The 12,134-nt window shown below is 50.1% G+C and overlaps 1 protein-coding gene across 1 annotated transcript in view; it reads left to right on the top strand.

Moving 5' to 3' along the window:
• jakmip3 (Janus kinase and microtubule interacting protein 3) overlaps positions 1-12,134 on the top strand; it is a 569,034-nt gene that overhangs the window by 336,197 nt on the left and 220,703 nt on the right. Inside the window, exon 11 of the mRNA XM_072479157.1 lies at positions 10,622-10,750. Coding sequence (XP_072335258.1) covers positions 10,622-10,750 — 129 coding nt within the window. The remainder of the gene's footprint in view (positions 1-10,621; positions 10,751-12,134) is intronic.

Below are 12,134 nucleotides of genomic sequence, written 5' to 3'. Positions count from 1 at the left end.
TAGCCAGGGTCAGGAATGTGATCTTCAGCGAGAGCGGCAGGCGAGTGCGGTGAGGTTGGGCCTCCCAAATTTATTATATTGCTATTGGATGGCGAATGTGGAAAAGGTGAGGAGTTGGGTTGGGGGAGGGCAGGTTGGGTGGGGGGGGGGGGGGGGGGGGGCTGTGGAGTCCCGGTGGGTTAGGATGGAGAAGGGTCTGTGTAGGGGGTCGAGGTTGGGGACATTGGCAATGGCCGCTCCCGATGGCCCCGGGCAAGTACTCTGGGAGTCCGGTGATGGTGGCAACACTGAAGATTTGGAGGCATTTGAGGCAACACTTTAAGCTGGGGGCTGGGTCATGTGAGATGCTGGTCAGGAGGAATCACAGGTCTGAGCCGGGGAGGCTGGATAGGAGATTTCGGAGATGGGAGGAGAGGGGGAATCAGAGTATTAAAAGACTCTGAGGGGATGGTTTGCGAGAGTTTGGTGAGAAATATGGAGTGGGATTGGGGAAAGGTTTAGGTACCTGCTGCTCTGAGACTTTGCGAGGAAGGAGGTTCAGAGCTTCCCGATATCACCGACCCTTTTGCTGTTGGAAGAGGATATCAAATCCTGCCCATTATTTTGCCAGAGTTTTCAGTATGAGAGATTTGCCAAAGCATATTTGCAATTAGAATTAACTGGCAAGAGTAAGGAACTGTTTGCCATTCAGATGGACAAATGGTTGTCCGGTGTAAAGATCCTACTGTTTTTGATCCCGAGCATCATTGATCAGGTACTAAGTGGGATGAGAAGACCGTGCTACTTCTCTCTTTTTAAAACTCTTTTCATTCTCCTCATTTTCAACATGTTCATCAAAAGAAAAGAAAAAACAAACGAAACACAAATACAATAACAATCCCCCAAACCAATACAGCATCCTCCTCAATATACAGACCAAAACATCCGCCCATGTATTCCAGTTAAAAAATTAACAGTCAATCAGTAATCAAAAACAACAATAACCTCAACCCCCCCCCTTCCCTCCTAATGTTTGATGGCAACCCATTCTCGAAAGTACATAATAAACAGTCCCCATAATTTGTAGAATTCCTCTTTCACTCCCTCAGCTCAAAAGTCACCTTCTTGACAGTCAAAAACTCAAGTAGGTCCCTCCGGCAAGCCGAGGCACAGGGTGGAGAAGTTGACCTCCACCCTAACAGGACCCGCCACCGGGCAATCAGCGAGGCTAAGGCTAAAATATCTGCCCCCACACCTGCCTGCAGCTTGTCCAACCTCCTGAAAAAAGCTTCATGGGGCCCTGGTTCCAAGTGCACATGTAGCACCCCTGGGATGATACTGAAAACCTCCCTCCAACACGTCTCCAGTTTCAGACAGGACCAAAACATATGTACATGGTTTGCAGGGCTCCTCCCACATCGCTCACAAACGTCTTCCACTCCCTCGAAGAGCTGGCTCATCCTCACCCTTCAGTTGAGTCAGCCCCAATCTTGCACATGAGGTTGAGACGTTCACCCTCCGGAGCACGTCATACCACGGAACTTCTTCCATAACCTCCCAACACTTCCTCCCACTTGGCTTTAATCCCCTCCATGGACACCCTGTCCTCTCCCAAAACCCTTCCCATAGATCACCGACACCACCCCCTTCTCCATTCCCCTTACCGGCCTAAGCTGCAGTCGGGTGCAGGGGCAGACATTTTAGTGCAGTTGGGGATATCGATCGGTATGGATCTGAACAGGAAGAGGAACCTGGGCAGCATGTTCATTTTGATCATCTGCACCCTCCCTGCAAGGGAGACCAGAAGTGTGTTCCATCTCTGCAGGTCCTTTTTAACTTCCTCTGTCAAGGTGGTCAGGTTCCACTTGTGCATCCCTGTCCAGTCATGAGCGATTTGGATCACCAGATCGCGGAATTTGTGTCAGGCCTGATTAAATGGTATTTCCTCCAGCTCAGCCCCTCCCCCTTGTGGGTTCACCAGGAAAACCTCACTTTTCCCCAGGTTGAGTTTGTAACCTGATTAGGCTCCAAACTCTCAAGAGCACCATGATTCCTTCCAGGCTGCTTTGTGGATCAGAGATGTAGAGGAGCACATCATCCAGAGAGAGAGAGAGAGACTCTGTGCCCTCTGCCTCCTCTCCGGATCCCCTTCCAATTCTTTGACGCCCTAAGCATGATTGCCAGTGGTTCGATCGCTTGGGCGAACAGGAGCGGGCACAGTGGGCGTCCCTGCCTATGTCTGTCAAAGGCCTTTTCAGCGTCCAGAGAGATGATCACTTCGGGTGTTCTTTCCTCGGACAAGGTCATGGCGGCATGAGAGCACAGTGGTTAGCACTGTTGCATCACAGCTCTGGGGACCCAGGTTCAATTCCCGGCTTGGGTCACTGTCTGTGTGGAGTCCGGTCGTTCTTGCCTTGTCTGCATGGATTTCTTCCGGGTGCTCCGGTTTCCTCCCACAAGTCCCGAAAGACGTTCTTGTTGGGTGAATTGGACATTCTGAAATCTCCTGAACAGGTGCCGGAATGTGGCGACTAGGGGATTTTCACAGCAACTTCATTGCAGTGTTAATGTAAGCCTACTTGTGCCAATAAAGATTATTGTAGATTATTATAATGATCACGTTCAGCAGGCATCTGATGTTCGATGTTAGCTGTCTACCCGTGACAAAGCTTGTCTGGTCTTCTGCAACCACCTCTGATACATAGTCCTCCAGCCTTTTGGCTGGGACCTTGGCCAGTATTTTCACATCTACGCTTAGCAGTGAAATGGGTCCTTTTGGGTAGGACCCACATTCTATTGGGTCTTTGTCTTTCTTGGTTATCAGCGAGATTGAGGCTTACGCTAGTGAGAGTGGCATGGTACCCCTTCCCAGCAAGTCTCTGAAAATCTCCCTCAGGCGTGGGGCCAGTGCTGTATCAAATGCTTTATAGAAGTCTGCCGGGAATCCGTCTGGTCCCGGCACTTTTCCCGCCTGCATGGAGTTGATGCTCTCCATGACTTCTCCCAGTTCTAGTGATGCTTCCAGCCTAAGTTTCCTGTCCTCCCCCTCGACAGGTATTTCCAGTCCATTGAGGAACTGTTTCATCCTCAAGGCCCCTGCTGGGGGCTCGGGGGTATACAGCTCCCCGGTAGAAGGTCTCAAATGCTTCATTGACCTTTTCTGGCTCTGCTACTAAGTTGCCTTTGCTGCCCCTAATCTGGGCTCTTTCCCTCGTGGCTGCTCGCTTTCTCAACTGGTGAGCCAGCACGGGACTGGCGTTGTCTCCGTGCTTGTGCTGGGTCCCCATGCCTGGCTGACTTGGTACACTGCTTTCCTTGTGGAAAGCAGGTCAAAGTCCATTTTTACCTTTTTCCTCTCCGCCAGAAGTTCAATGATCAGGGCCTTGGAGTATCCAAATCTGCATATTTAAATGAGCCATTGGGCTCGTACGTTTGTGGGGTTCGACCGGCGCCCGCGACCTAACTGCGTCTGGGAGACGTCATCGGGGCGCCATTTAATACTGGTTTCCATAGCGTGGACAAATCGGAATGGCACCTGGGTGGGAGGGCAGGGGGGTCCCAGGCCATTAGCGACCCCCGGGTGGGTGGAGACAGGGCAGGGTGGCACTCTGGCACTCCCCCATGCACTTGGACATCTTGGTACTACCAGTCTGGCACCCTGATAGGTCACTGCCAGTGAAGAGGCTGGCACTGCCAGGGTGTTAGGTTGCTAAGGCCAGGTATTGAGCCCAACGGGCCTTACCATATGGAGGGGGGTGAGACGGTGTTCCCTGGGGAGGTTGGGGAGGGGAGGGGGTTCACAAATGAGGGGTAGAGGGAGGCTGAAAGGGTTGGGGGAAATAATCAGAGCAGCCAAACAAAATGAAGTCATCTGCAAGGACCCTTTCTTTCTGGGCTCACTAGCAGAAAATGATTTGAATGCGTCCTCGATTGGTCGGGGAATGCGTCCTTGAGAAACTCCCAAGGCCAAAGAAAATGACAAACTGCCGTTGAATAACGGGTGTTTCTTGGCACTGCAGCCATCAAGAACATCCCGCTAAATGTGCTCAAAACCGGACATAGATTTTTTACCCTTGAATTGTGCCCTTGATCTACACTCTGTTCATTTTCGTGTGTGAAATACTTCTGCAATATTTCATCATCACAATCTTTAGGCTGACCATTCATGACATAATGGAGCACTTTACTGAGCACCATACCTTTGCCAGTTTCTTCACTAATTTCTCTGGCAGACTAAGGGCTATTCTCCGATCCCCGACGCCGCAATTGCGTTCGGCGAGGGGGCAGAGAATCCCCGATGATGCCAAAATCGGGGGCGGCGCCGCTTTCACGATGCTCCGCCCCCTGAAAAGCAGTGTACTCTAGGAGTATTGCTTGGGCCTGCCCCGCAATACTCCGTCGCTGACCAGCCGAGTTCCCGCTGGCGTGAGACGCGTGTGGTCTCACCCGTCGTGAACTCAGTGTGGCGGCTGCGGACTCAGTCCGGTGCTGCCACAGTTGGGTGAGGGATGATCCATGGGCAGGGGACACTTCATTTGGGACTGGGGGCACTGCGGGAGGCGACCCGGGGCACGCGAGTGGCCGAAGGGGGGAGCTATTTTTGCAGTCCGGATCCGCGGGCTGAGTCCGCCATGAAACACGACACGGTCGCTGCAGGCTGCCGCCGCGCGCATGCGCAAACACGGACCCGGCCATGCTGTGGTCCGTATCTGGGAGCTCTACGCTGCCTCCCTGCTACCCTGCTACCCCCCCCCCCCCCCCCCCCACCACCACCCCCCGCACTCTGGAGCAGGGAATCGGTGGTCATTTGGAAGAGTTTTTTTGGCGTAAAACACCACCGTTTACACGTCGGCTTGGGGATTTGTGGCTGGTTTCTCCATTTGGGAGACTGAATCCCCACGCTAGCGTGAAAAGGGTGGTGTTTCACTCCAGGAAAACTGCCGCAAAAAGCCACCGATTTGCCGTTTTGCTGGGGGCTAGTAGGGAGGCAGGGTAGAGCTCCCAGCTGTAACTGCCGATATGGCCCAGAGTATGCGCATGGCGGTGGGCTGCAGCGGCTGCGCCCTGCTTCATGGTGGACTCAGCCCGCGGACCCGGACCGCAAAAATAGTACCTCCCTTCAGCCGCTCGCGTGCCCCGGACCGCCCGTCCCCAGTCCTGAATGAAGCCTCCCCTGCCCATGGATCAGCCCTCCCCTGAGTGTGGCGGCGCCGGACTGAGTCCACAGCTAGCACGCTATGTTCACGACGGGTGAGACCACACGTGTCCCATGCCGTCAGGCCGGTCAGGGACGGAGCATCTCGCGGGGGGGGGGCATCAGGCAACGGCCTGAGGTCGTGGATACGTGGCGCGGCGTACATCTAGAGTACGCCACTTTTCAGGTGGTGGAGAATCGTGAAAGCGGCTCCACCCTTGATTTTGGCATCATCGGGGATTCTCTGCCCGATTCCGGCGTCGGGGAGCGGAGAATCCAGCCCCAGGTGTGACTTTTGTGTTTGTATAGTAATTCACACATAACCTAGTGGCTGAAAATCAATCAATCTTCATGGAAAATACAAAAGAACATCCACTTTTTCGTGATTTACTATCTTACAATATTTAATTATCGTACTGTTGGGCCATCAAAATCGATGTTCATACTGAAGGACCAGGGATGGTCCTACTTTCTTTCAACCAAATATAATGATAAGGACTTTGTAGTCAGTTAATAAAGTGAACTTCCTACTGTACAAGTATGTGGAACTTTGTAATACTATATATGATCGCTGATCCTCTTTCTCAACTCGGGAGCAATTTTATTCAAAGTTTGTTAAAGTACGGGAATTATATCCTACAGGTTTTTCTACACCACCGTCCATTCTGCGAGATAATGCTTCATGGAATCCCTGTGTTGACAATCAGACGCAATTTAACGTGCAAAAAGTATAGTCCTGTTTTGGGCGTGTATAGCAGGGTGTTTCTCAGTGCTTGACCATGCTATCTAACAGGACTCTGTCTTTTTTTTTGCCTCGGCAAGGAACGCCTCACCGAGGCCGCGCGTACCTCACTTCCTGCACTGACAAGCTCAGCTCATCATTGCAGGAAGGGATCGGGGTGCTATTTTTAAATGCTGCCCCAATCTCTCGACTCCCCTCAGATACCCCAATGCGGCCTCCGGAACCACCACTGACCCAACATATCTCTTAGGGGGTCCTTGAGTCCCCCTCCTCACCCCACCCCTTAAGGGTAGGGCACCCACAGACCTGATACTGGCACAGGCAACCTGGCACTTGGGCACTTTGACACTACCAGCCTGGCTCCCTGGCAGTGCCCTATCCAGAATGGAAGTGCCACCCAGACACACTGGCAGTGCCAAAGTGCTCGGGTGCCAGCAGGTATCACCCTGCTCAGAGCCTGACTATCCGGGTACCTCTGATGACCTGGGAGACCCACCAGTTAGCGTTATGTCCAGTTCACGTGTGTGTGGACCAGTGCTAAATGGCTCCATGGTGAAGTTTCCCAGTTGCGGGCGTTAGTTTCCAATGTAGACATATTTAAATGAGCTATTAAATATGTTAATCGGCCAGCGAGTATGAGATCCAGATTACGACGTCTCATGAGATCTCATTAGATTTCACCAGGCATAGGCGGCACGCTGGCGCAGTGATTAGCATTGCTACCTACGGGGTTGAGGACCTGGGTTCGATCCCGGCTCCAGGTCACTGTCTGTGTGGAGTTTGCACATTCCCCCGTGTCTGCGTAGGTTTCACCTTCACAACCCAAAGATGTGCAGGGATTGGCCAAGCTAAATTGCCCCTTAATTGGAAAAAAAAAGATTCTGCAAGGCGTTCCGAGTGTCGCAAATAACAGCCTCGTCGTGTCAGCGAGCCGAGCAGGATGAGGCTATTTTGACGCACCCATCGTATGCAAAGCCAATTAATTCTTGGGATCATAGTGGGTCAAAACATTCTACTAATCAGTACGTGGCTCTGATCTTAAATTCTTCCAGCACACTACAGACCACTCCCAAGCGATGGCATCTTTGAACAGTTAATACAGTGGATGTGTCAGCAAAATTGGGGATCAACTTAAAATAATGCACAACAATCTCTATGAATGTTCTAAATTCTTCTTTGTTCGCTGGTTTTAAAATCCCCCAATCCTCTCTCGTGTTGGGTAGATAGCTTCACCATCGATTCGGTGACCGTGAGTATTTCACACTTGACAGTGTGAAGCAGCACCGTTGCAAATTATAAACCAAAACTTCACTGGTAGGCAATGTGTAATTATCATTCTGGACCTTATTCATCACTCGTTGATAATCTCCACAAATCCAAACACTCCCATTTGCTTTTTGAGCTACCACAGTGTGTGTGGCCCATTCACAGCTCCTCACCGCCTTAATTATCCCCAAAGTTTCTGATCTATCAAACTCTTTACTTACTGTTTTTAACTACACATAAGCCACTGGCCTAGCAAAAATGTTGGTCGTATGTTGTCCTTTATTCGACCTTGTGATGCCTAATTTTATAATTTGGTCCACCCTGCTCAAAGACCACTTTGTGCTCTCTGCGCACTCCACCATGTCAGAAATATTCTTACTGATCCCTACTGTAAATAACACGACCCAGTGTAATCGTATTTTCTTAAAGCCAATTCCTTCCCGAGGGAAACTTTGGTTCTTCCTTCCACTCCCAATGGCAAGTAATACATATTGTAACCTTAACACTAACGGGACCAACACTGGAATGCTGTTATTAGAAACTCTACTCAGTTTCACACCAGTTTTTCAATAAGGAAACGTGACTTGGGGAGGTGCACTCCTTCCAAGATAACATTCACTACTGTTCAATGATGAAAGCAAGTTATGAATCTCCGACTTTCATTTCTATTGTGGGTGTTGGATCTTCAGTCTTATTAGTCTCATCTTCCATGTTCTGGTTTTCTTTCTCCATGACTTCCACATCAGCTTATTGTCTTTAGGTATGTGCTCCTCTGATCCTGGCCTCTTGAAGATTTTAATTGCTCAACCTGTTGGCCGTACTGTCATGGGAGTGTCCCTTTAAGAAATGTTTTTGTCTTATCACATGGCTTCAGTGATGTCATTGTGTGGGTGGAGCTGAGCTGTGGCTCTGGGAGTTGGTTTTACTTTCGCTTTGAGTTTGAACTGGTTTTGTTCTGCACAGGTTGAAAGAAGTTTTTTTCTCTATCTGCATTTTAAAAGCTGTTTCCAGACTGCTTGATAACTTGAGAAGAAATAACTGTTTTCTGGAAGGAATTCAAACCTGCTGTTTTGGAAAGGACACAAGAGCATCCATTGGCTGGTCTTGAGTGCTGTGTGCTGGGCCACGCCTTTTGAAAAGGGGGTTTCTGATTTATGGGATCTTGTTATTAAATTGGAACAGCTTAAGGGGGAATTTATTGAGGATGATACATAGAGTACTGTAGCTGTGTGGAGTATTTATGTTTGTAGTTGATAAAAATGCTTACTGTGTGTGTTTATAAAAATGTTAACTAAATTTGTGGAATAAAGCTTGTTTTGATTAAAAGTGCTGAAGGCCTCTGTTGAATAACAAGTGGGCCCTTGTGCTCATCGTAACCAAAATCAATAAACAGTTGTAGGCCAGGTGAACTCCATGATATACTTTGTAGTTTTCTAAACCCTGGCCCATAACAGTACCTACAGCTGCCTCGGCCCTCAGCTCTGCGAATCCCTTCTGAAACCTCTCTACCCCTCTTTCATCCTTTAACACATTCCTCAAAAGCTACCACTTTGGCCAAGCCTTTGTTCATCTGCGCTGATATCTGTGTACTGTCAAACTTTGCTTTCTAACACTCCTGTGATGGGCCTTGGGACTTTCTGTTATGTTTAAGGTGCAATGAAAATTCAACTTATTGTTGTTCTGGTGTACTTAATTTCTTTTCACATGGCAATTTGTGGTGAAGAGATGATGGACACATAAATAGACCTTTATTTTAAAAAAAATATTTTTAAATTCTCATTTTTCATATTTTCTCCCAAATTTACACCCAACAATAAACAATAATCAGTAATTTCAATCCCCGTATCAACAACAACAATCCCATCCTCCCACCAAACCCCCAAACATTAGCCTGCATGTTAACATAAACAAATGACAAAGAGGAATCAGGAATCGCCCATAGTCACCATTAACACATACAGTCCCCCATCCCCCAACCCTCCCAGCCCCCAATCCCCCTAATGTTCGACGTGACCCAATTCTCAAAAGTGCATAAGGAATAACGCCCATGAATTGTAGAACCCCTCCATCCTTCCCCTCAGTTCAAATTTGACCTTTTCATGTGTCAAGAATTCCAGCAGGTCCCCCCGCCACACCAGGGTGGAGAGGTTGATCTCCACTCTAACAGGATCTACCTTCGGGCGATCAACCAGGTGAAGGCTACAACATCTGCCTCCGCGCCCGTTTCCAACCCCGGCTGGTCCGACATGCCGAATATGGCCTCCCGAGGGCCCGGGTCCAGTTTCACGTGCACCACTTTAGAGATTACCCTAAACACCTCCTTTCAGTAATCCACCAGCTTTGAACAGGCCCAAAACATATGAACGTGGTTTGCGGGCCCCACCCCCTCAACGTTCACATACATCTTCTACCCCCTCAAAGAGCCGGCTCATCCTCGCCCTTGTAAGGTGCGCTCTATACACCACCTTCAGCTGTATCAGCCTCAACCTCGCACACGAGGTGGAGGTGTTCACCCTCCAGAGCACCTCACAACAGAACCCCTCCTCCATACCCTCTTCCCCCCACTTTGCTTTGATCCCTTCTAGCGGCGCCTTCTCCTCCTCCAAAATAGCCCCTTAAACTGCCGATACTATCCCCTTCTCCAGTCCCCCTGTCGTCGGCACCACCTCCAGCAAATTGGAAGCCGGCTATAAACAGACCTTTATTGATGTTATACTAAAACCGGGGCCTTTGAATAATACAGCAGTGCTGCAGGGTGTGACATCTCTCAATTTTCATTCTCTTTCAGTAGAAAATTCCACAACTCAGCTTCGTATCAGCCAACGGGAAATTAAAATCAGACATTCAACAGAATTAATTGATCCTGCCTTTGACTGAACAGCTAACTCTTTCCAAGTGCGCAAAGCCTCCCCACTGCTCGTGACATGAGTGTCCCTTTTAAATGAAACATAAGCATATGGTGGAAAAATATCCAGGGACTTACATAGATGTTTCTTCCACAATCTGGGGTGTTCAAAGTTTTACTGTATAGAATGAACTATATAGGACAATCCTGCTTTAATGGAGAGGCAGTGGCATAGTGGTATTGTCACTGGACTAGTTATCTAGAGACCCAGGGCAACACTCTGATGGACCCAGGTTCAAATCACACCACGGCAGATGGTTGAATTCCACACAAATCTGGAACTAAAGTCTAATGATGACCATATCATTGTCATAAAAACCCATCTGGTTCACTAATGTCTTTCAGGGGGTGGTCTAACAAGCCGCTCATTTGAAATGCTGGCCTAGCTAGTGGCACCCCCTTCTTAAAACACCTTCCTATTGCTTCAAACACACAAGTGTACGATTCACATGGATGCATACATTTTGACCAATAATGACTGAGGTGGGAGATAAATGCGAATTCAGAAGGTGTTCATTATTTTTTTGTTTTTTAGGGAATGGCAAAAGAGGAGACTGAACATCGCTTTCGCCAGTTGACCATGGAGTATCAGGCTTTGCAGAGGGCATATGCTTTATTACAAGAGCAAGTTGGTGGAACGTTGGATGCTGAACGAGAAGTTAAGGTATTGCTGGAAATACTCTGACTTCATATTGAACATGGAGAGAAACATGACGTTTTGTTTCATTATATTGGGGATATTTTCCTCTGTGTGTGAATCATTCTTCTTCCGTTTCTGCCCGAAGGCAAGTCCAACCCACAGCACCCTGACGCCCACCAGGGTAGGGCAAGGAGGCAGATCCTGAACAGGGATCGAACTCCATGCTGTTGGCAGTAATCTAATCCAGAAGGGCCATCCAGCCAACTGTGCCAACCAGCATTTTGTATGTTAATTATAACAAGAAAATAAATGTGTGTAAACAGGTTAGGAAGGAGGTTTCAGTGCCTTTCTCTGAGCCAGAAGCTCTGGGTTCAAGTCCCACTCCAGGAACACATAGCGTGGCCAAACAGGTTCAGTATTAAAATCTGTCAATCCTTCCAACACATGCTAATGGAAAGAGGTGAGAGCAGGAGAGATTCCTGGGGCGAAATTCTCCGGTATCGGCGTGATGTCCGCCGACTGGCGCCCAAAACGGCGCAAATCAGTCGGGCATCGCGCCGCCCCAAAGGTGCGGAATGCTCCGCATCTTTGGGGGCCGAGCCCCAACCTTAAGGGGCTAGGACCGCGCCGGACGAATTTCCGCCCCGCCAGCTGGCTAGGAAATGACATCTCCGGGAGGCGCATGCGCGGGAGCATTAGCGGCCGCTGACGGTATTCCCGTGCATGCGCAGTGGAGGGAGTCTCTTCCACCTCGCCATGGTGGAGACCGTGGCGAAGGCGGAAGGAAAAGAGTGCCCCCACGGCAAAGGCCCGCCCGCGGATCGGTGGGCCGCGATCGCGGGCCAGGCCACTGTGGGGGCACCACCCGGGGCCAGATCGCCGTAGCCCGCCTGCGCCGCCTTGTCCCGCCGGTAAGGTAGGTGGTTTAATCTACGCCGGCGGGACAGGCATTCTAGCTGCGGGACTTTGGCCCATCCGGGCCGGAGAATCGCGGGGGGGGGCCCGCCAACCGGCACGGCGCGATTCCCGCCCCCGCCGAATCTCCGGTGCCAGAGAATTCGGCAACCGGCGGGGGCGGGATTCACGCCAGCCCCCGGCGATTCTCTGACCCGGTGGGGGGTCGGAGAATCTCGCCCCTGGTCAGCCATATTATGGAAAGAAATTGGAGGCTTTCCCATTACGATCCGTAGCTACAACTTTCATCTAAAAGTGTATGTTGCTACAGCAGCGTGGATTCCTTGAGGGGTTGATTGGCTCAATTGGCTGGACAACTGGTGTGCACCAGATTGGGAACAACAGCACAGAGTTTCATCCCTGTTACAGGGGTGGATTCGGGACCTGCCTCCTTGCCCCACCTGTGGTGGAGACGATGGCACTGTGGATCTGACCTGTCCTCAGACAGAGAGCT

The sequence above is a fragment of the Scyliorhinus torazame genome, chromosome 16 (genome assembly GCF_047496885.1).
Source record: "Scyliorhinus torazame isolate Kashiwa2021f chromosome 16, sScyTor2.1, whole genome shotgun sequence".
Lineage (NCBI taxonomy): Eukaryota > Metazoa > Chordata > Chondrichthyes > Carcharhiniformes > Scyliorhinidae > Scyliorhinus > Scyliorhinus torazame.
This window is presented reverse-complemented; position numbering and strand designations above follow the sequence as displayed.